General features: G+C 35.7%; 1 protein-coding gene across 8 annotated transcripts; it reads left to right on the top strand.

The window, feature by feature from the left end:
- Positions 1 to 19262: 19262 nt before the first annotated feature.
- LOC104218352 (serine/threonine-protein kinase SAPK2-like) lies at positions 19263 to 24100 on the top strand. 8 transcript variants are annotated; one of them, XM_070145668.1, is made up of 9 exons: positions 19263 to 19613; positions 19888 to 20143; positions 20734 to 20835; positions 21439 to 21492; positions 21591 to 21683; positions 21777 to 21869; positions 22053 to 22157; positions 22337 to 22435; positions 23618 to 24100. In XM_070145668.1, exons 1-9 carry the CDS (start codon positions 19582 to 19584, stop codon positions 23906 to 23908), a joined length of 1125 nt encoding a protein of 374 aa, XP_070001769.1. In that variant the 5' UTR covers positions 19263 to 19581; the 3' UTR covers positions 23909 to 24100. The 8 variants fall into 8 exon arrangements, with proteins under 8 accessions (XP_070001769.1, XP_009767128.1, XP_009767127.1 ...); XM_009768826.2 differs by having other exon boundaries at positions 19396 to 19613; positions 20069 to 20143; XM_009768825.2 differs by having other exon boundaries at positions 19396 to 19613; positions 20069 to 20143; positions 22334 to 22435.
- The last annotated feature ends 1142 nt before the right edge of the window (positions 24101 to 25242 follow it).

Below are 25242 nucleotides of genomic sequence, written 5' to 3'. Positions count from 1 at the left end.
AGTTCCCCTGCTTGATGTATCATAGGGGTGTACTTCTGACACTGTTCACATCTCCTAACATAGTCCACGACTTCTTTTTTCATGGTGGGCCAGTAGTATCCAGCGTGGATGAGGCATCGGACGAGGGCGCGGTTTTCCATGTGGTCACCGCAGTGCCTTTCGTGTACTTCTTCCGGTACTCACCTTGTTTGATTTGGCCCAAGACACTTGGCTAGGGGGCCGCCGAACGTTCTTTTGTAGAGATCACTGTTTACGAGGCTACATCTGGTTGCCTGTACCTGGAGCTTTTTGGCTTCTTTCTCATCTTGTGGGAGCATTCCATCCTGCAAATATGCTACGAGGTGGTTGCGCCAGTCCCAAGTTAGGTTTACAGAATGTACCTCGACGTGGTCTATTGCGGAATGGACAAGGGTGACCACGTTTTCCCTATTGATATTTTTGGTGGCCGCCGCTAGTTTGGCGAGGCCATCTGCTTCGATATTCTGCGCCATGGATATTTGGTCGAGGCGACATTCATCGAATTCTGGCAGTAGTTTGTGAATTTCTGACTGGTACTTTCGTAGTCTTTGTTCTTTGATTTTGAAAGTCCTAGTGACTTGGTTCGCCACGAGTTGAGAGTTGCAATGGAGGACGAGTCGTCGGGCGCCATATTTGAGGGCTAACTTCAAACCTACAATCACAGCTTCATACTCGGCCTTGTTGTTAGTCATCTCGGGGCATCGTATGGACTGGCGAATTACTTTCGCCTATAGGGACTTCGAGGATGAGTCCCAGTCCCGATCCCGAGGCATTAGAGGCATCGTCGGTGTAGAGGACCCAAAGGTCAGGATGTGTGGAAGTGCGGAGCACTTCCTGTTCTACTTCAGGCAACATTTCCACGCTGAAATCAGCGACGAAATCGGCGAGCACCTGCGACTTAATGGCAGTTCGCGGTTGGTATGTTATGTCGTGCTTGCTTAGTTCTATGGCCCACTTGTCCAGTCTACCCGATAGTTCGGGTTTGTGTAGGGTACCTCTTAGGGGGGAGGTTGTCACCACCTTTATGGGGTGACATTGAAAATACGGTCTAAGCTTTCGTGAAGCTATGACTAAAGCCAAAGCTAGTTTTCAAGGTGTGGGTACCTTGTTTCGGCATCGATTAAGGTTTTGCTGATATAGTAAATCGGAGATTGCGTACCTTTATTTTCACGGACCAAGACGGCGCTTACCGCGACTTCGGAAACAGCTAGATACACAAGTAGACATTCACCTGGGTCTGCCTTGACGAGTAGTGTTGGCGAAGATAGATACGCTTTCAGTTTTCTTAGGGCGTCGACGCATTCTTCATTCCATTACAGTCCGTGGTCTTTCCTTAGCACATTAAAGAATTTGTGACATCTATCTGATGATCGTAAAATGAACCTCGACATGGCGGCTATTCGTCCTGTTAATTTCTACACCTGCTTTTTGCTGGTCAATATTATCGGTATTGCATCGATGGCCCTGATCTGATCCAGGTTGACCTCGATACCCTTTTGTGATACTAGTAAACCAAGGAACTTTCCTGAAGTTATGCCGAAGGCGCATCTTTTAGGATTCAGTTTCATCCTGTGTTGCCTTAATATCTTGAAGGCTTCCTTCAGATGGCCAATGTGGTCCCTTTTCTTTGTCGACTTGACTAGCATGTCGTCGATGTAAACCTCCATGGTCTTACCGAGTTGTTCTTTGCACATCTTGGTAACTAATCTTTGATATATGGCCCCTTCATTCTTTAGTCCGAACGGCATTACCTTATAGCATTACGTTCCTCGGTGAGTGATGAAAGTTGTCTTTTCTTGATCCTCTTCAGCCATTAGAATTTGGTTATAATCGGAATAGGCGTCCAAGAAGCTCAGTAGTTCGTGCCCCGCTGTTGCATCAATGAGTTGGTCGATATGGGGTAACGGAAAGGAGTCCTTCGGGCATGCTTTGTTCAGATCGGTGAAGTCAACACACATTTGCCATTTCACGTTCTTCTTTTGGACCATGACCACATTGGCGACCCATTGGGGGTATTTCGACTCTCTGATGGAACCGTTAGCGAGTAATTTATCAACTTCCTCGCTAACCGCCTCATTAATGGCGGCATTGAAATTTTTCCTCATTTACCATACCAGCGGGTAAAGCGAATCGACGTTCAGCCTGTGTGTGGAGATATCCCTTGGGATTCCTGGCATATCTTAGTGGGAAAAGGCAAACAAATTGGCGTTGTTAGTTAAAAACTCACGATATTTACCTGGTTCTAATAGGTTGTGTCCAACATAAGCCTTTTTGTGCTATTGGTGTTGTCTAGTTGGATGGGATCGAGATCTTTTACGGTTGCCTTGCAAGCTTCTACGATGTCCGGGTCTTTGATGGCCTCTACTTGCACGTCGGGTTTGGTTCCCGACATGGCTGATTGATATGCCTCCACACTTGCCCCTTTCGTTTATTTGGTGTATGTGCAATCTTAGGAGATCCGATAACATTCTTGGGTGGTGCGTGGCTCGCCTCGGATGTTGAATATCCCACATGGGGTGGAAAATTTGATTACTTGATAGAAACTTGACGGGACGGCTCACATGACGTGTATCCATGGACGTCCTATGATGGCATTGTAGGCTGTTTCCTGATTTATGACGTGGAATGTCATTTCCAGGTGACCCCTCCTACCAGGACGGGTATCACTATTTCTCCAGATGTTTGCTCTACTGCATTATTAAAACCCGTTAGTGTTATACAATGCAGTATTATTTTATCCTCGAGCCTCATCTGCATGAGAACTCATGGGTAGACAATACACACGCCGCTTCCGTAATCCAACATTATTTTTTTACATCGGTATCCGCAATGCATAAAGTTATAACCAAAGCATCATAGTGAGGGAAAGACAAATTGTCGGTATCCGACTTATCGAATATGATACTGTCTTCGAGGTCGTCATACCGTTCATGGGAAACTATCCGTTTGAGTTTATGTGTGGTGGTGAATTTCACATGGTTGATTATCGCGTCATCGCCGCCGCCAATGATCATTTGTATGGTACGAGCTGGTGATGGTAGTTTTGGAGGTCCTTGAGGTTGATTGCGCCCTCGAGCAAAATTGGAAGATCTGTCGCTCAACAGTTCTTCCAGGTATCCCTGGTTTAACATTCTTACTACTTCTTGTCGCAGACCTATGCAGTCTTTGGTCTTGTGTCCTCTATCCTAGTGGAATTCACACATGATGTTTGACCTCCCTGTGCTCGGATCCGATTTCAACTTTTGCGCCCACTGCACCTCCGTGCTGAGCTTTTCCAGTGCGTACACTATTTCTGAAGGGAAAACACAAAAATTATGAGCAGATAGCAATGGAGGCATACCTCTTTCGTTTCAGGGGGTGCAGTATGTCGAGGTGCGGCATCTGCATGTCGTGGAGGAGGCAGATTGGATGTTCGGATATAACGCTGGTGCCTTTCTCGATTGAAACGTGGTAGTTGATCCCTTCGCTCGTTGTTGCGGCGATCTTTACTTGTCTAGGTCTAGACTGATGTTAGTTGCTGAAGCGGGCCGTTCAGGTCGTCCTCTTCTTCCCTCACTTTGGCGCAATAGGCATTGTATATCTCTTTCCACGTGGTAGGGGGTACTTCATGAGTCTACTGAGTAGCTTTTTCGTTGCCTTTGACCCGTTTCTGTATAGCCCATTTTAAAAGGCTGCTACTGCCATCCCTTATGACACGTTGGGTAGGCTCATCCTTACTTTTTTGCTCCTGCATACGCGGTGACGAACTTATCTGCCATCTCTTTGAACATTTATATCGATTGTGCTGGTAGTTGGGAATACCATGTCATCGCTCCCCCTGTCAGAGTTTCACCGAACTTTTTCAGTAGTAGACAGTACCTGTTCCTTTGATAAATTGTTACCTTTTACTGCGGCAACGTAATGGATTAATGATCTTCCGGGTCCGTGGTACCATCATATATTTTCAAATATGGCGGCATTTTGAATGTCTTTGGAATAGAATGGGGAGCTGCCCCTTTCGCTATACGGCTGCTCGACGAATCAGCCCATATCGCGTTTTGGTAACAACTTCGGGGCGCCTGATATTTTATCGACCCTTTCCTGATGTTCCTTCATCTGGTCGCGGAGTGTTTTGTTCTTATTTTCCATCTCTTCCATTTTTTTTAAGATTGTCGTAAGTGCATCGTCGCCAGCATCAGTAACAGTACGGGTGTTACCTGTTCGTGTAGTGTTTGGCTCATCGGTGGCAGCTGCAGTTTCTGCGGGTAACATGTCTTCGATACCTCTCTGAACGGGTTTCTCGAGCATGTTGCTCCAGGTACTCGTCAACCATTCTTCTAGTAGCCTCTTGATAGCTGGTGGCGCTTCTCCTACTGTGGATGTTGAGGTTTCCCTCTCGCGCAAGATCGTTAGATCCCCGTGCGGGGGAGGTGAGATCTCTCCCTCGGGTGTAACACTTGGTGTTGCATTTTCATTGTCTTCTCCACTGGCTTCGTTGAGGGAATTCACGAGGTTGTTTATGACACCCACCATTGCCTTTAGCCTCGCTTCTCCCTTTCCCGCCATTATTGGCTTTTATGAAGCTGAAGAAAAGTGATTATTTCTTTCAAGAATCTAGATGAAAACTACAATTTCAGCTATAGAAATCCCCACAGACGTCGCCAAATTGTTTGACTGAAAAGATATTGAAACCTTTTTGAACAAATCAATCGAAGATGAAGGGGTAAATCTTAGCTGAGTATAATAATCTCTAGAAAGAATGATAGATAAAGAGAAAGCGGGTCACAAGATTTCTTTCACGATCTACTTTAATGAAAATCCTTTAAAAACCTTCTTATTCGTAAATAGTAATGCAGCTCATATTCGGATCCCCCTTTTTACAAGGTTACTGCCCTCTATATATACAAAGAGCGAAACTCTTCTAAGCTGTAAAAGACAAATTGCAAGGAATATTCCTGATGTCCCCTAATGGGTCTACGCTATTGCAAGGGTCGTACAGTCTCTTGTTTGCCTTAAGGTTGTCTCCCTTAGGACATCGATTCAGGGAGGCCCCGTCATTCGTCATACTCGTCGTTGGTCGTGATTGGTCAAATTTGGACCCATACAATATTAATACTTATTTCTTTGTTTTGTTTTTTGACAAAGGGATTATTACTTTTGATATCATAATCTATCATTCAGTATTAGGGTTGTAGGTTAGGGGATAGTCAAGTGTTTCTCTTCGCTGTGTCGGCTAGTCTGATAGTGTTTTATCTAGGACTACTAGCGATTTTTGTTGTGTTTCACATTTTGACATTTCCATTTATTTGTTATCTTTTACGATGCTAACACTATTTTTCTGGTTTCTGTTGTTATAACGGATTTATTGTCTCTGAGCTGAAATCTCCCAAAAATAGTGTCTTTATATCTCCGAGGCAGGGGTAAGGTCTGGATACACTCTATCCTCCCTAGACCCCATCAGTGAGATTATACTGAATTGTTATTGTTGTTGTAATCTATCCTTGAGTAACATGATAAGCCTTTTCTTTTGTTATCTTTGATTAGAAATGGACATTTCAGTCCTAGGACAGTAATGTGAATCTTGTTTCTAGTACGAAATTTGTTGTTTGCGTCTTTGATTAGATATCAACGTAACCTTTTTTGTTATCGCTTTCGTTTGTGTAACGTGCATTTTAGATATCATCAACAACAAACTTGACCACTGTAATTGATTTGATAAACCAATGCATTCTGACCAACCGACTAATTAGTGGTGTACAAAGAAAATCGATAAATCGCACTAAATCGATAATTCGAATCAAATCGAGAAAAAAATTTGATTATGATTTGGTTTGGAATTGGGGAAAAAACTCGATCATAATTGGTTTGGTTTGATTTTAACTAAAAAAAGTCAAACCGAAATCAAACAAACACGGCATTATATGTATAAATATTTTAAATATATTTAATACATAAAAGTATTTCTTTTACTGTAATTTATAAATATTTCTTCAACTTTTCATAGTTTTATCTTTTTACGTATTATTTTGAGTTTGGACTTATAATTTTTGAATGCTTCAATAAGTTTAATACTCTATAATGTTAATAAACCAAATAAAGTCCAACCAAAATCAAATTAATATTACGGCTAACAATGTATATTCAATTTAGTTGTACTAGAAATGATCATAGTGTTGGATATCTATTTTTTAGTTTTTTCATGATTTAGATAAAATGCATAACTTTTTTTAGTGTTAAGTCAGGTAAATAATAATACTTATTAGTCGTACTTATTTAGCAATTTAGTAATTTTAGATTATGTTCATTTTTATTGTGGCTTATTAATATATTATTATGTGATTTTCTTATTTTTATTACGTATTGAATATTTTAATACAATGTCATGGCTCATCTCATATTTTATGTTATTTTTTCTTGAAAAATACCTTTTATAGTTATGTCTTACTTGTATTAAAGAAATATTTAGAGCACAAATTATATATTTTATGTTATGAAGATTTTATTTAAAAAAAAATAAAAATCCCGAAAAACCTGAGATTAAAAAAATCCAACTTTTATGGGTTCGGTTTGGTCTTTAGATTTAATAATCCGTCACAAATGATTTGGTTTGGTAATTGAAAAACTCGAACCAACTCGACCTATGTACACCCCTACGACTAACCATTGAAAATAAAAGAAGTAGGAGAGATTGAATTCTTCTCTCTTGTCTTTCAACCCTTGCTCTTGCCTCGGCTTTGTCTTCCATTTTATTAAGCTTTGGACTTTCTCCTTCACTAGCTCATGAGACGAGACCGGCCTTTTTTTGGACTTGCCCAAAACAAAGGAACTTTGGCGTGAAAACCCTCTAGTAATTCTTGTAAAGTAATCCTCGTGAAGGTAGAAGTGATATTTTTGATAGACCGTACCCTCAACTCTAGAAAAGTATAATCGCAGCAATATATATTGAAAAAACAAATATGATAATAAAGAAGCCATGGAAAGAGAATCAGCAACCACAACTAGAATTTTTCTACACATATGACAAGTACATAGGAGTACTATGTCACCTGCAAAGTTTATGTGTGTAACTAACTTTTTTCCGAACAAATTAAAGGGTAAGAAAGGAGAGAGTAATTTATGAGTTTCCCCATATCTCCTATAACTAGTTCCAATTACTCTATGTTAAATCTTGGGGTGTAGCTTCTTTATTTTTCTTATTATTTATATAAAATAAATTATGTTGTGAGACTACTGCAAATGAGTAATTATAGTTTGCAACGCAACTTCTGTTAGATGCGAGTTATTTATTTTTTATTTCATGAGAAAATATCCGTTATTATCTCAAGCTAAATACTAGTCTCATAGAATAAGCAAGATGATCCTCTATTTATTTTATTCACTAGGATTTTTTCCCACGTGGTTTTTCCTAGTAAGGTTTTAATGAGACACATTATCTTTTAATGAACATCCAAGGGGGAGTGTTATAAATATATTATATTATGGATGTTCATTTAGTACTCCGTTGTAAATAATCTTCCTGAAGAAGCTTATCCATATGGGACTCCACCGTAAATATGTTTATCTATTTAGTACTCTATTGGAAATAAGCTTCCTGAAGAAGCTTATCACTTCGGTACCCGGTTATGGATAAACATTACCCTAGGTAGAAGATTATCCATACCGGGTATAATAAGCTTATATAATAAGCTTATCCTTTCAGTACTCCGTTATGGATAAACATTGCTCTCAGTAGAAGATTATCCATATCTGGTATAGTAGCAGCTTACACAGCAGCTTCCTTTCTTCTATAAATAGAAGAGATTTCAGTTCATTATGTACATCAGTTTGAATTCGAATAATATATCAGTTTCTCTCTATACTTGTCTTTACTTTATAGTCTTTATTTCATAACACGTTATCAGCACGAGACTCTGCCATCTCGAGCAAATATTTTGAAAGTATATGAGGTAAGAATTTTCTTTTCCTAAATAATGTCAAATCTTTCTAAACTTGAATTTGTAGCCCTGGATATATCGGGCAAAAGTTACATGTCTTGGGTGCTTGATGCTGAAATTCATCTTGATGCGATAGGTCTGGCAGACACCATCAAAGACAAAAATCAGGCATCAAACCAAGACCGTGCCAAAGCAATGATATTCCTACGCCATCACCTTGATAAGGGCCTGAAAATGGAATATCTTACTATTAAAGATCCAGTCATACTGTGGAATAATTTGAAAGATAGATATGACCACCTGAAGATGGTCGTTCTTCCACAGGCACGATATGATTGGACTCATCTAAGGCTACAAGATTTTAAATCTATCAGTGAGTATAATTCTGCTATGTTCAGAATTATTTCCCAATTGAAGTTATGTGGTGATAATATTACTGATCATGATATGTTGGAGAAAACTTTCACCACTTTTCATGCCTCGAATATGCTCCTGCAGCAGCAATATCGAGAGATGAGATTTAAAAAGTATTCTGAACTTATCTCACATCTTCTTATAGCCGAGCAACATAATGGACTATTAATGAAAAATCATGAAAGCCGACCTACTAATTCTTGTTCATTCCCTGAAGTGAATGAGACGAACTTCCACCAGGCTAAATGTGGAAAAGGTCATGGCCCCAGTCGTGGTCATGGTCGTGGTCGGGAAAGAAACTCTAATCATGGTAATAATAATGCACCAAAGAACACTCCTCACCACCAGCAGTGGAAAAGGAAGGAACAAAAGCATGAAGCGGTGCAAGCACCAAATGCAGAAAATGCATGCTATAGATGTGGAGAAAAAGGGCACTGGTCACGTACCTGTCGTACGCCAAAGCACCTGGTTGAGCTTTATCAAGCCTCTCTAAAGAAGACAGAGAAAAATGCTGAAGCAAATTTTATTTCTGAAGATAATTTAGACTTCATGCATTTGGATGTTACTGATTACCTTGCACTCCCAGAAGGAGAAACAAGTCATGTAATCGGTTGTGAATCTGTAAAAATGTAAATATTTTAATTTTTGTTATTTGTAATAGATAGTATGGTTATGTAATTGTTGTACATAAAGAAAAATTATGATTTGATAATGATGTTTACTATAATATATCTTGTTTATGTCATTTTGAAGAATATGGATAACATTATTAGATCAACTTAAACTCTAGCAGAGTTTGCAAGAAATATACAACCACAAGAAGTGGTTATATTTCGTATATCTCATTGTAATTATATTTTGTTAACTACCAGAAGTGGTATATGCCTATGATCACCAGAAGTGATAATTTAGGCTTTCTATGGTTACAATTGAAGATAAGCTACATAAATATTCTCTATATTAAATGCACGCCTCGATTTGCTCCTGAAGTAGTAAATATTTTAAAAGAGGTTGAGGCATCACAATTTGATGTGATTAATGCGCATTCAGATAATTATGTTCGATTTCCTGAAGGATGAGAACTTTTGATAATATTAATCCATTCCCTGAAGTGAATGTGACAATACTAATAAGTCGGGTAAATATGAACGCGCTCTTGATGTGAATACATTACAATTCACCTCCAGAAGAGTTAATATAATTGAGAGAATATATACTCAATATTTCGTATTTTAAATTTGCTCCTGAAGAAGTAACACAATTGAAATTGCCTCCTGAAGTGGAAAAATATTATGAAGAGGAGTTTTCGTGTGCTTAAACAATTGTTTTACATTGTTTATTTGATTGTGATTTTCTCTCATGACACCAGCAGTGTCTGAGCAATATTTGATAGTACAAAATGTATCAACAACTCCTGAAGAGCTAAATGTTTGCCTAAAGAATACATGACACCAGTAGTGCCAGATAAATATTAGATTGTGGATAATAAATGAAGGCTCTCGAAGAGCTTATATACAAATATGTCATTCATATTATATGATTATGGTCAAAACATATGTTGTAGTAAACCTGAAGTTTACTAATACAAATGGCTATCATATTGAGACTACAAATGATTGGAAGATTGATAATCTTCATGTTTCCACAATCATAGGGGGTAAAATAATATGTATGTGAGAATTTACCCGCCTTATTCTTTAAAGCAAAAGTTTATGCCATAGTAAACCAGAAGTTTACTAAGAGATAGCACATGACATGATAAACTTGAAGTTTTCATTTGCCATTTTTAAATGAGCTATTTGAGAATTCAGATAAGCATATACTAAAGAACTAGAAGATTCTTCAGGAATTCTCATGTGTTGCTTGTTCTCATAATGAATTGATTATACCAGCTAAAGTTGGGACTAAGACCCCTGATTCTGAAATATATAAAAGGTGAATATGGGCCCGTTCACCTATCATGTGAACCACTTATAGGTGCATATATGAGATGGTTACATGTGTAATTATTGTCAACCTGCAGTTTGGCATTTGGAATTGCTTTTCTCGATTAAGAGCATAATTTTCAGATTATGAAATCAAGACAGTTCATCTTGATAATGCTGGTTTATATCCAAGCTGGTTTAGCATTGAATACCTCCTATTAATGGCTAAACCATTGCTTATGAGAACAAAGCTTCATGTGTTGGTCTAAGATTTTCTAAATTGCATATAGCAGCACTTGTATGCATCAGATCAACAATATATGATAAGTCCTCCCTTCACAATTGGTTTAGGATCAGAAACCAAATATTTTTACTATCTTTTGTTGCGTGGTATATGATTAATTTCTCTACCATAATACACAAAGATATGTTTCCCAAAGATGATTGGGGATATATGTTAGTTTTTCTAACATTTGGGGGATGGAATAAACAGTTGAAAAATATGCTATATGAATCGAATTATCATGATCCTCACTTAGAAGATAATTCAAGTCGAATGCCAGAAGCATTTGCTGATCCAAAATTAAATATCATATTTCAGCTGCAAATGCTCCTATTAAAATTAAAGTCCCTGAAGGATAGAGTTTACTGTACGCATGAAGCGTGGTAGACCAATCGGTTCCAAAGGTAACAATCCTTGAAAAATAGTAGGAGCTAATGATCAAAATGAGGAGGAAATAAGCTCTAGAAGAGCCCACGACATAACATTTCATGAAACTCCCGAAAAAGTTCAGGTACCTGAAAATAAAGAAAGTGATGAGATCTCCACAAGTTATGTCGCTTCGGAACTGACACAAAATGATCGTCGACGATATATTTAATACAATATAGTGCACAATATTGTAAACGATTGTGAGGATCGGACTAGCAGTCCAGACACTTGAAGATGTCATACCATTTAGATACAAGTCTTAACCTATATGACTTATTTGGCTAAATCTATATGAAGATCCTTGAAGGATTGAAAATGCCCGAAGCATATAATTCAAAGTCTTGAGAAATGTACTCGATCAAATTATAAAGATCTTTGTACGGTTTAAAGCAATCTGTGCGCGTGTGGTATAATCGCCTCAGTAAATATTTGCTGAAAGAAAGTTACATAAATTATGTTATTTGTCCATGTATTTTTATAAAGAAAATGTCATCAAAATTTGTTACACTTGCTATTTATGTTGGTGACATAAATCTTATTGGAACTCCGGAAGAGCTCCAAGAGGGTCTTAAAAATACTTTTACATGGACAAAGTGTACCCATTAAGTACACCAATGAATATTCAATCACTTGAAGTGAATAAGGATCCGTTCCAACCTCTAGAAGAGGATGAGGAGCTCCTTGGTCCTGAAATACTCTATCTCGGTGTAGATGGTGCACTTATTTATCTTGCTAATGCTAACAAAAGTGGTGCAGATCGTATTGGTAATGCAGATGCAGGTTATTTATCCGATACCCATAAAGCTCGATTTCAAACCGGCAAGCAGGGAGTGCATATGATTGAGATCAGTGATTCATTCGAGAAACATGTGGGTTGGAATGTGATAAAAGACCCACAATAATAGCTATTCATGAAGCAAGTAGGGAATGCGTATGGTTGAGATCAATAATTCATTTTATTCGAGAAAAATGTGGTTTGGAATGTGAGAAAAGACCCACAATTTTATACGAAGACAATGCTGCATGCATAGCCCAATTGAAGGGAGGATTTATAAAAGGAGATAGAACGAAGCACATTTCACCAAAATTATTCTACACACACGATCTTCAGAAAAGTGGTGACATTGATGTGCAACAAATCCGTTCAAGTGATAATCCAGCAGATTTATTCACTAAATCTTTGCCAACTTCAACTTTTGAGAAGATGGTATACAAGATTGGAATGCGGAGACTCAAATATTTGAAACAAGGTTTTCATCAGGGGGAGTAAAATACGCGATGCACTCTTTTTCCCTTACTAAGGTTTTTTCCCATGGGGTTTTCCTTATAAGGTTTTTAATGAGGCACCTAGCAATGCGTATTACTAAATATGTGTACTCTTTTTCCTTCACTAGGATTTTTTCCCACGTGATTTTTCCTAGTAAGGTTTTAATGAGACACATTATCTTTTAATGAACATCCAAGGGGGGGTGTTATAAATATATTATATTATGGATGTTCATTTAGTACTCCGTTGTAAATAATCTTCCTGAAGAAGCTTATCCATATGGGACTCCACCGTAAATATGTTTATCTATTTAGTACTCTATTGGAAATAAGCTTCCTGAAGAAGCTTATCACTTCGGTACCCGGTTATGGATAAACATTACCCTAGGTAGAAGATTATCCATATCTGGTATAGTAGCAGCTTACACAGCAGCTTGCAGTAGCAGCTTACACAGCAACTTGCAGTAACAGCTTACACAGCAGCTTGCGTAGCAGCTTGTAATAGCAGCTTACACAGCAGCTTGTTGTAGCAGCTTACACAACAGCTTGCATAGCAGCTTACACAGCAACTTCCTTTCTTCTATAAATAGAAGAGATTTCAGTTCATTATGTACATCAGTTTGAATTCGAATAATATATCAGTTTCTCTCTATACTTGTCTTTACTTTATAGTCTTTATTTCATAACATGATCCACCTTTAGAACAATTTCTTCTTTGGTCGACAAATAAGAAATTTGATTACATTATATCTGATCAAAAATAATTTTCTATAAAGATTAAAATTTTAGGAAGCATTTAAATCAGGCCCAATTCATGACTTCGCCGGCCATGTGGACATTACAAAGTGGATTAATTCGCTGTAACTATTACTTCAACAATTTGACCTTGCAAGTATAAAAGTGGCCGTATGTGTAACTATAATTAGTAAAAATAGCACGGTCTAGTCAGTTTTCGGACTGGTCATTCAAAAATAGCCAGCATTTATCAAGTCAATAAAAAATAGCCACTATTTTGCTGCAACAAAGACCGGTCCATCATAATATACGGGAGTTCGATGTACCTGTGTATTAACTTCTAACATATTATGCTGGACCAGTATACTTTGCTGGGTCCAGTATAATATACTGGAGACTGGAGCACCGGTGCTCCAAACTCCAGTATATTATGCTGGACCTGTATATTATACTGGAACTCCAGTATATTATGCTGGAGTATTTTTCTGGATTTTGAACAGTGTTTTCGTTCAGATTTATCTTTACATGAAAAGTGACTAAATTTTGATTACTTTTGAAACTAGGCTATTTTTGAACGATCACTTGTAAATCTGGCTATTTTTGAATTTCTCCCCATAATTATTTCCTAATACTATAACTTAAATGTCCTTTTTGAGGTGAAAATAGTACGGGCTAGTTAGTTTTCGGATTGATAATTGAAAAATAGTCAACGTTTGCAAAGTCATTGAAAAATAACAATTATTTTGCTGCAACACGGAAAGTTTCAGCATAATATACTGGAGATTGGTGCACCTGTGTATGAACTTCCAGTATATTATGTTGAAACTCTATCACACGGAAAGTTCCAGCATAATATACTGGAGATTGAAGCACTTTTGTATGAACTTCCAGCATATTTTGCTGGACCAGTATATTATGCTGGAACTCCCGTATATTATATATGCTGAAAGTTCACATGTAAAAATTCAAACTCCAGTATATTATGCTGAAATATTTTTTGGATTTTGAACAGTGCTTTCATTCAGATTTATCTTTACATGAAAAATGGTTAAATTTCGATTACTTTTGAAACTGTGGCTATTTTTCAATTATCACATGTAAATCTGGCTATTTTTGAATTTCAACCCTTTTTGAGTGTTCAAATAAATCCTCAAAGTATAATAAATTTAATAAAATGTACGGGCGTTGGTAATGTTGTAAGTGGCAAAACCAGTGACTAAAAGAGATTCATAGCCTGTTTGGCCAAAGCTTCTTTTTGGCCAAAAGTACCTTTTTTTTTTGCCAAAAATATTTTTGGCCAAAAATTGAGGTGTTTGGCCAAGCTTTTGGAAGGAAAAAAATGCTTTTGAGGAGAAGCAGAAACAGTTTTGGAAAAACAAAAAAAGTAGTTTCTCTCCAAAAGCACTTTTTTGAGAAGCACTTTTGAGAAAAATACACTTAGAAGCAGTTTTTTAAAGCTTAGCCAAACACTAATTGCTGTTCAGAAGTGTTTTTCAAACTAATTAGCCAAACACAAACTGCTTCTCACCAAAAGTACTTTTGAGAAAAGCATTTTTGAAAAAAAAAATACTTCTCAAAATAAGCTGATTTTTGCAGCTTGGCCAAACGGGCTATCAATATTAGTAGAATTCCATGAATTTTCAGAAAAAACTCCAACCTAGCCTAATTTATGTAAACACCTGAGGTAATGCAAGGTAATAAATTATGCTTGAATATAGGTAGAAATAAAAAAACAATCAAATCTGGGAAAAAAGGAATAGCACGTGTCAGGAGCAGAGATTGTTGTTCTCCTAAACAAGTAAAAAGGCAGTTTGGTGTACTAAACTCCCGCTATGTATGAGGTTCGAGAAAAGACCGGATCACAAAGCACTAAGCAAGTAAAAATCACTAAAATCCAGTAAAACTGGGCAATTTTAAATACCATGTAATCCTGCGTGTTCATGAATATTATTTGTAATCCCATTTATAAAGATATTTATTAGTAGTGATATATAAATTATTCTTCGTTATTATTGGTGTTAGTACATTTTAATATTAAAGTATGTTATATTTTGTAAGATAGTGATTATAAATTAGCAAGAAAGTGATCATTACTTTGGTGTAACTCATGAACCCACTAAAGCCATGATTTACCACTAATTACCCACTAAAGATTAAATTTTGTAGCCACCAATCATGTTCTACAATTTTATTAATTATCCCACTAGTTTGTTATTTATTTCATGAAAGAAATTCTACACTTATAAATAGTGATGTTTCTTCTTTTGTATTGTAGATGAGAAAACATTGTAGTGTGTATGAAAAATGTAAAAATTGGTGTATTGAAAACGAGAGTTAAGAGAAGGATAAAATCTAAGTCTCCAATGTATTATCTACAAAAGAGGTTTATTATTTTTGTTGAATATTGATGTTCATTTTGGTGGAGCTTTGAACTCAACAACTTGTCTAGAGTTTGTTTGAGTCATACGATATTGTCGGGTTGTTGTATCCTGGAGGGAACAAGTCAAGAATATTACTGTTGGACCGGTGAATATACTACCAGCTACCACAATGTACTTGAATCTCCTTAAAAAGAGCGAGATATCCGCGTCTCAGTCTGAAGAATATTTATTTATTTTTTTCTATCTTATTTTTCAACTGTAATTACTTATAATTTACCAACAATTATTTACAACTAATAATTTAAAATATTTTGGAGTGACCAATTATCCATACCAGTTACTCATTGCGTTCCTTCTGAGTATGCATAAGTACGTTTTTTGTTTGCTACAGGACGTATTTAGTAGCAGCTATCAAATATACACGTGGCAACCACAAAGTAAGCTAAAGAGACCAAACAAAATAATTACATGGACTTTTGAAACTGGATAGACGACATGTGTTCATGGAGGTACAAATAACCCCAATTTCCTAAAATACCCCTATTTGACCAAAAAATATAAACTTTCGGTTAAACTATTTAATTTTATGTAATGAGAGGTTAAATTTATTTAATGATAATATCTCTAGATTTATAACTTGATAGCATGGATAACGTAAGATAAAAAGTCGGTGAGAAACTGAAAGTAATACAAATTTAATATTCTGAAAGATGTTAGCAATAATAGAGGAACATCAAGCAATAAATGACATTTATGTAAATAAGGAGAATGATTCACCCAATAATGAAAGGAAAAGATGATTATTTCTTCTGACAATAATAAATGACAGACAAATCCTAGAATGTTTGAACTATTCTCATATCTGATGCAAAAGTATAGAATAATGTGAGAAAAATCTTCAAGAAAAGGTAAAGCTTATATTTTTGCTTGAGAGAGAATCTTCTTCTCAAAAAGTATTCTTATCAAGTGAATATTACATGTTCTACACTACTGACTCTTTTTCTATTTACATGAGACACACTCCTAACAAAGTCTAATAGTACAAGTGCAGAGAATATTCAATAGAATTTTTTTTACTATCCTATTACAAAAACTAGCCGTTATTGTCCTTGACGCTCGACCTCGGTCGTTGTTGACAGCCCGACCACAAATCTCACTGCTTCCTGGTCGACATCGGTCGATCCTTTCCTTAATGTCGTTTTACGCTTTAAGACCACAAGTTTCAAAAGTCTTCTTTTTTTCGTTAAACTCTTTGTTGAGTCAAATTACCTCATCTAAATTGAAACGGGGGGAGTAATATACATGGACATACACATACACATCTCATGTTTAATTAACTTGGAAAATATTATTATTATTATTTTATAAAAAAAATTTCTCAAAATTTAGGAGGATCTATAGTGTTTTCATACTTTTTGTGTGTCCAAATTTGTTTTTCAAGTACATACGCATTTGTTTGACGGTGTCGTGACAATTGCATAACTTTTGGTTTTACCTCAACCAACTTTTTGTCGTCAATTACTATCAACAAATTAATTCTTTGTCTATTACTCTCTATTTTGTGAAGAGACGTGATATAAAAGGTATGTCCTATAAAACGAAAAGACAGATAAGTAAAAGTACGTGAAAATAACAGCGTTTAGCTATTTATATTTTAGGATGTACGAAGTTGATGGATAAGCACATTGAAGAGTACATCTAAAATTATGCATAACATAAAAGGCCTAAATTTTAAAAATTAATCTGGTTTCTTGTAGTTGCTAAATAGATTTTAAGCTTCAATTTGATTCATGTTATAGCAGTCCACCCACTCAGGGGCGTATTTAGGGGTTCCCGGGATCATGTATAGCAATATTATACTTCTTTGAAAATATTTAAGATATGTATGCACACAAGCTCAAAGTATCATACAATACAATGATTATTGAATGCATCTCTTTAAGTGAGATTATGTTGGAAGTTAAATCTTATGTTTTTTTTGTTGTTTTTGTCTTTTCTTTTTATAAAAAATAACGCATCCACGAGAGATGAACATAGCTGGTGCCACTTCTTACGTATTAATTTGGTGTATGTATTCTTTTAAAATTTTCAAATCTTATATACATATATAAGTGACCTGATAGTATATAAAAAAGTTTCACATAATCGTTATATAAAAATTAAATGCACTGCAAAAATTCTTTGCTTTACTCAATTAGTTTTTTAAAAGTTAAACTCAACCAAAAATAGGACTAGTAGGAGAGATAATGGATGACAGAACGTTAGGGATAATTCTTTCCCAACCCCAGAAATTCTAAGGATATGGTTACTCTTACTTTCCAACTTTTTTGCACTATAACTTGTTCCTCAAATTCCCAACTCCTTAAATGGCTAACAACTTAATAAAAAAAAGTCAGTCAATGAATTGTCAAAACTTTTTTAGAGGGGGGGGGGGGTGGTAGACCTAAGGCCCACAAAGTAGCACGAGGACAAAGCTGATAATTATGAGTCTCTCTTTATACAATATTTGTTGCCTTACCCATCGTTCACTTTGCATTCAACATTCATTCACAATCTTGAATTTCATTTTTTTTGACAAAGGCTTGCTCAGTTGTTAAAATATTTTCATCCACGATCATTAGATTATGTGTTTGAATCATGCCGGAGAAAAAGTGTGGAAACACTACAGATCAAGGGTAAACTGACCACCCTAGTTGAAAAATTATATATTATTAAAAAATTAGGTTTTAGAGGTATATATATAACATATATTGAATACTCTTTGCGGGAGAATTTTTTCACTTCTTTCAAGTTTGAACACCCTTAAGAAAATTCATGGTTTCGCCACTGCTTCAGATCCTCCTAAATTAGGAGGAAATTTTTTAAAAATAAAAGAAATTGATTTTCCTGATGGCAACTATTTTTTTCAAGATGGTTGGTTTCTATTTTGGGACCCCTCCAAAATATAGGAATTCTTTTTTTTATAAGAGTGGTGTCCTTCAGTTTGTGGGAACTTGACTATATTGTCAGAACTAGCTATTATTCACCTAGTAAAAATATGTGCAACTTTGCTCTTCAAGACTAAAACAGATGAAAAAATTATTTTGTCTCTATGTATTTATTTTCACCACTTTATTGATTGTTGGGTCGCAACTTTAAGCGTAAAGAAAAGAAAAGTAGGAATTTTCTCTGCTTTACAGCTCGGAATTTCAACTTCTCCTCCTTCCCTTGTAGACTTGAGGTTGAAGGTCAAGGTGTACATTCGTGGTCCAGTTTGAGTTCCATATCAAGAATTTGCAAAGATTTTAGATAATTGCAAAGAATTTGCAATATTTTTATCACTAAATAAAATGTAGCTCCAACAAACAAAACTAATCTATAAATATTCATGTCGTTTCTTTGTTTTTTTAGTTTAACTATTTGCTATTTAAAGTTATTGGCACGTCTAACCTGAATTCATCTCGAGTCAGGCACTAAAGATGTAGAGCGCTTTCTATTAATAGAATGACTCTCCATCCTAGAATTTGTATTCGAGTCCTCTGATATAAAGTTGAGGCCTCGAGAGATTTCATTCGTCCTATCACATCTTCCGTGTTCTTTTTTATATCGCTTTCTTGGTCTTAGGCACGTGACTAAACCGTGTTGGTTGGTTCAACATATACTCCTTTCATTTCAGTTTGTGTGTCTTGCTTTCCTATTTAGTCTGTTTTAAAAAAGATGACTCTTACTATATTTAGTAACTCTTTAACTCGAACTTTTCACATGGCATATTATAAATCACAAGATTCAAGAGTATTTTAGTACATTATACACATCTTTAATTTAAACCCACACGATTGAAAAATCTTTGTTACTTTCTCAAACCATGTGTCACTCAAACCAAGACGCATAAATTTAAACATAGTACTAATACTCAAAAGTCAAACCATTGGAACGGTGCCATGTGTTTACCATTCTCGCTGTTCCTGTCAAATACAGTAGTAGTACACATATGTTCTAGGAATCACAGCTCTTCCTTCTGATAGTTTCATCTTTGGGCATTTTCTATATATATATATACACACACACACTCGAATCTTGAATAGCCCCCTCTTCATGTAGCTGTGTTTTTCAAATACTCATGCATTTGAGGTATTCAAGTTAAAATAGAATGGAAAGGTATGAAATTCTGAAAGAAATTGGTTCTGGTAATTTTGGTGTTGCTAAGCTAGTGAAAGATAAGTGGACAGGTGAACTTTATGCTGTCAAGTTTATTGAGAGATGCAAAAAGGTTTGATTCATCTCTTTCTCATATATGTTCTGTTCTGATTGACATATATTTATGTATATGGCTTTTAAGATCACACCCTTGGGGTGAGGTCCTTCCCGAAACTTGTGTAAACGTGGGATAAGCCTTGAGGTTTCAAACATTTGTTCCACACTCTAGTTCTGGGGTGAGTATGTGTCTATCTTCTGAATAAATTGCCTACTGTCTTGTTGGGTGATTGTGGATAGGCTGACCAAGTCTGTGCACTTCATTCCTATCTGTACTACTTTTTCTTCAGAGCGATTGGCAGAGATATATATTCGAGAGATTGTTCGGTTGCATGGTGTCCCCGTTTCCATCATTTCAGATCGGGGCAATCAGTTTACTTCACCGGGCCTTTTAAGGAATGCTTCTTTTTTGTTCAAATACAAGATTTATTTTTGTTACTCTTTTTTGCTTTATTTTGGTTGTCTATGCAGATTGATGAGCATGTCCAGAGAGAAATCGTGAATCATAGGTCCTTGAGACATCCCAATATCATTAAATTCAAGGAGGTAATGCATCATTGTAAGAGTAGTGATGCCTGTTGAATTGTGCCTAACATCTCATCTAAAATTTTAATAATTAGAGAGCAGAGACTTTTATTGACTTAACTATATATCTTTAACAAGTTCTCTCACATGCGTACCTGATTCATTTTCATGGGCTGAAACACATAAGATTCGTTTTTGGTAATTGGTAACGATATAAGTTTTTGAGCTGAGAGTCTTTGGAAACAGTCTTTCTACTCCTCCGGGGAGGGGTAAGGTCTGTGTACGCTCTACCCTCTCATTTTACTGGGTTGTTGTTGTTGTAACGGTAAGTGTTGAATCCAAGACCTTTGTATGTGCTGATACTTTATTGAATTGTAGCGATCATCTTATCTAAAATTTTATGCTGTTACAGAGCACACTTTTATTTCCGCATTAAAAAAATATCCTTTTAGCATTTAATGAAATAGTTTTTTTTTAAGTTAACAATTACCTAAAAGTGAGGTAGAAGAGTAGACAAGTGGTAAACTTGGTCGAAAAGCTGGTTATAGTTATTAGAAACTGACGTTCCCTTTTGTCCAGTTTAAGTTACAAGATTTTTCAATATTGTGCAGGTATTTCTTACCCCAACTCATTTAGCCATAGTAATGGAATATGCTGCAGGAGGAGAGCTTTTTGAAAGAATTTGTAATGCTGGTAGATTCAGTGAAGATGAGGTAACATAAAAATATTAGATTTTTGTTCACATTTTAATAGTTGTAATTGTCTAACTTGCTTGGACTCTTCACTTTCGGTGTTGCACCCGTGTCGACACGGTGTGAGTGTGGGTGTGGGATCCGTACGGATCTTGTCAATCGATTTTGGGTACTTTGACCAAAATCAACTGAGAAATTCGGGATAAATATAGTGATTTCTGAAATCAGAACAAAAGATAGGATAAAATAGAAGAAAATGAAATATATATGTACATATATTTCTGTGTCAGTCTTTTTTCTTTATCTCCTTCTCAGATCCACTATTGATCAATATTTTCTCCTCCTAGGAATGCATTGTAAGTTATCCACATAATGTCTCTAATTTAGACATTTTCTATAAATCTATTTTTAAATATATGAATCTCAGCACCCGTATCCGTACCTGGATCCATACACCTGAATCTTAAAATTTAAATTATAAAAGATCCGGCCTCCATATCCGCACCCGTATCGAACACCCTCACCAGAGTCCGAACAACTTAGGTAATTGTATAAGTAATCAAATTAGATCCTCTCCTCATTGGAAGTTTGAGCAATCTGTCCTACTTGTGGTTATTTTTTCAGGCAAGATTTTTCTTTCAACAGCTTATATCAGGAGTCAGTTACTGTCACTCAATGGTAAACTGAGACCTCTGTTTAGTTTAATTGAATTGGTTTTTGCAAATTTACTCCTGGATTATGACATTGTAATGTACAAATATGTTCTTGAAATGCAGCAAATATGTCATAGAGATCTCAAACTTGAAAATACGCTCTTAGATGGGAGCTCAACACCGCGTCTTAAAATATGTGATTTTGGCTACTCTAAGGCAAAATATGAACTCTTTATATCCTATGATGGAATTGGATTATTTTGCAAAACAGCTTCTGTCTTCTGACTGTTGTATTATTTCATTGTTTAGTCATCAGTCTTGCATTCTCAACCCAAATCTACAGTAGGAACTCCAGCTTATATCGCACCAGAAGTCTTATCAAGAAAAGAATATGATGGGAAGGTACGATACTGATCTTTTAATTATGAGTTTAAGTTTTGTGCACTGACAGTACATAATAATTTGACAAGATCAGGCTATAACACGTTAAATTAGATAAATAGTGTAAAAATTCTTGCTTCAATTGACTCATTGATTTATTGATCTAAACATCATGGTTTACATGTCATCATTTTGGAAGTAAAGACAGCAGATGTTTGGTCTTGTGGGGTTACATTATATGTGATGCTGGTTGGTGCTTATCCCTTTGAAGATCCTGATGATCCAAGAAATTTCAGGAAAACCTTAACTGTAAGTTATGATTCACTTTTAAAAACACGTTAATTTCACATGGAATCAGCCACTGATGCTTGCATCAGAAGAGGTTGCTTATATCATACCACTGATACTTCACGCACCAGGCTGCCCTTTTCGATCATTGATCTTTACTCGCTATAACTGAATTCTCGTGCAATATTGGTTTGTAGCAGAGGATATTGAGTGTTCAATATTCAATCCCTTCTTACGTTCGAGTTTCAAAGGAGTGTAAGCATCTTTTATCTCAAATATTTGTAGCTGACCCTGAGAAGGTTTGTAGTTTCATTTTCAGGGAAAATGCGTAAGTACCCCCGACCTATATCCCGATTCTCAACTACACACTATTTCTTTGTGGGAATTCTATTACTTCCCTAAACTTATTTTAAATGGAATTATTTGCACCCCTTAACACTGACAACCAAACTATGGGAAAGTGGTGAGCTACACGCGCCCCACATGTATTTTTAGTACTTTTTTTATTCTTTCTTCTTTTACTTATCCTTTTTTCTTATTTCTTATTATTCTCATTTTTTTGGTTATTTCATTCTCTTTCTTTTTGTTTTGGTCACCAGTGGCATAAAATGGTGCTCGTCGGAATTTCACAAACACCATTGTTTCCGGCGAATGTTTTTTTCCGGCAACAAATTTTTATCCCGATTTAAGTGTGTTTTGTTTTTTATATATATAATTTTTCTTGAAAGTGTAATTTATGTATGGGAGGAAGTGCAAAAGAAATAAAAACGAATATAAGCTGAGAAAACTTTTTTCAGTTAAAATTTCAATACATCATTTTTTTCGGCGTGGGAAGCTTTTCCGATGATGAATTTTTCCCCCCAAATCTGAGTGTATTTTGCTTTGCTTATGAATAGATCTTTTTGAGAGTTTAATTTGTGTGTGAAAAGAAAAAATGGAAGGAAAACGGTTAGACAAAGTTGTCGGTGAATGAATATCCGCCGAAATTAGAGAAGAAACGAAAAAAAAAAGTAAAAGAAAAAAGAATAAGAAAAAGGAGAAGGAAAAGGAAAAGGAAAAAAAGTAAGAAAAAATGGTAAAAAAGAATAAAAAATAATTTGAAAATCATTTTTTCTTGCTTCTCACTCTCCTTTGGGAGAGTGAAATACACACACTCTGTCACGTCAGCGTTAAGGGTGCAAATAATTCCATATAAAATAAGTTTAGGGGGCTAATAGGATTCCCGCAAAGAAAAAGTGTGTAGTTGGGAATACGGGTATAGGTTAGGGGGGTACTTATTCATTTTCACTTTAAATTTGTAAATCCCTATGTTGCATGGACTCAAAATGTTGGTGCACCCGTGTCAGATCCTCCAAAAATACACTACTTTTGGAGGATCTGACACGCACCCGACATCATTTTTTTAGAGTCTGAGCAACTTAGGTAAATCTTTTTTTTTTCTTGGTTGAAAATCAGCTAATTGTATAATATTGTATATGTAGAGAATAACTATGGAAGAGATTAAAAAGCATCCTTGGTTTGTAAAGAACTTGCCTATAGAATTTATGGAAGGAGAGGAAGCTAGTTTACAAACAAATGAAGAAAATGAACCATCTCAAAGTATTGAAGAAGTGTTGGCTATAATTCAAGAGGCAAGAAAACCAGGAGAGGGGCTCAAAGATGGTAATTTATTTGTTAAGGGAAGTAGTAGCATTGATCTTGATGACTTAGATATTGATGCTGATATAGATGATGAGATAGATACAAGTGGAGATTTTGTCTGTGCATTATGAGTGCGATTTGCTTAAAGCATGAGCTTTGTGCATCGAACTACCTCTGTCTTGCTAAGGAAAATGCTGGTTGGCTGTAAGTATTTACTATCATATATGACCTTTGTGTTCCATATAACTCTTTTTGTAATTGTAAATAAATTCTACAAGTTGTTGTTAATTATGTTATGAAACATAAGTACTTTGTTATTTTGATATTAGGAATGTTATGATTTGATAAGCTCTGACGTATTATACTAATAAAATGCATAAAAAATTTGTTTGTTAATGCCTGCAACTTTTGATATTGATTAGTGCAAGAACCATGAGTAAATTAAAGAGAAAAGGAATAAGTCCACCTTGAATTAGTCTTGAAATCCCAGTTAAACACCTTTATTTTGCGGCGGTCTTATTACCACCCCGAACTTGTTTTTATGAATTTGTTATAAAATTTTCCTTTATTTTTTTAACCCTTTTATTATATGCATTGCATAATTTACAAAGTTCTCACTTTCTTTTATTCTCAATGTTATAAATATAGTGAATTTTGATTGTTATCAATAAAATTAATGATACTGGAAAACAACTTCTTTTGCTCATTATTAAACGTTAGTAACTTATATGCTTGAAAATTACTTCTCATTCTTTTGTTGTATCAAAATTAATATGTATTTGTCTATAAGTAAATCCATAATATAGATTAAAAACTTTAACAACCACAACAACAAAAAATCCAGTGTAATTCCATAAATAGTGTCTAGGGAGGGTACTGCGTTCGCAGACTTTACTCCTACTTTGTAAAGGTAGAGAAGTTGTTTTCGATAGACCCTCAGCTCAAGGAACGATGAAAATAAATTCAAAAAATTTGCAACCTCCACACCTTACTATTGAGAGTTATGTCCTCGGTAAGTTGAAGCAGATAAGAAAATTTTAAAAAAATAAATTAAAATGCCTATTTTAAAAAAAAATCAAAAAAAAAAAGAGATAAAAGTTGTAGAGGTAAAATAGGCATTTTAAAAAGTTAAGAATGACTATTGTTTAAAGTTGGAGGATAAATTTAATTTTTAATGCAAACTTAGAGGATGCAAATTATTGGGATAATTTCACATAAATACTGTCACACCTCCTTTTTACCTACGCCCCGCAGAGGGACGCGGAAGGGAGTTTTTTCCAATTAAAGGACAATCGAAACGGGATTTATTTATTTATTTCAGAGTCGCCACTTAGGAGATTTATGGTGTCCCAAGTCACCGGTTGAATCCCGAATCGAGGAAAAGATTGACTCTGTATTACAGTCTGCGAACCAGAAATCCAAGTAAGTGATTCTGTTAATCCAGGAGAAGGTGTTAGGCATTCCC

Source organism: Nicotiana sylvestris, chromosome 5, assembly GCF_000393655.2.
Source record: "Nicotiana sylvestris chromosome 5, ASM39365v2, whole genome shotgun sequence".
NCBI lineage: Eukaryota > Viridiplantae > Streptophyta > Magnoliopsida > Solanales > Solanaceae > Nicotiana > Nicotiana sylvestris.
The sequence above is the reverse complement of the archived record's forward strand: the minus strand, read 5'-3'. Positions and strand labels throughout refer to the sequence as shown.

Bases quoted from the DNA above. Each gene is read 5' to 3' on its own strand.
- LOC104218352 (XM_070145663.1), top strand. From the start codon at position 19,494: ATGGAAAGGTATGAAATTCTGAAAGAAATTGGTTCTGGTAATTTTGGT. The intron at 22,158-22,333 runs GTAAGTTATGAT...ATTGGTTTGTAG, and splicing joins ATTTCAGGAAAACCTTAACT to CAGAGGATATTGAGTGTTCA. The intron at 22,436-23,617 runs GTTTGTAGTTTC...TTGTATATGTAG, and splicing joins TTGTAGCTGACCCTGAGAAG to AGAATAACTATGGAAGAGAT.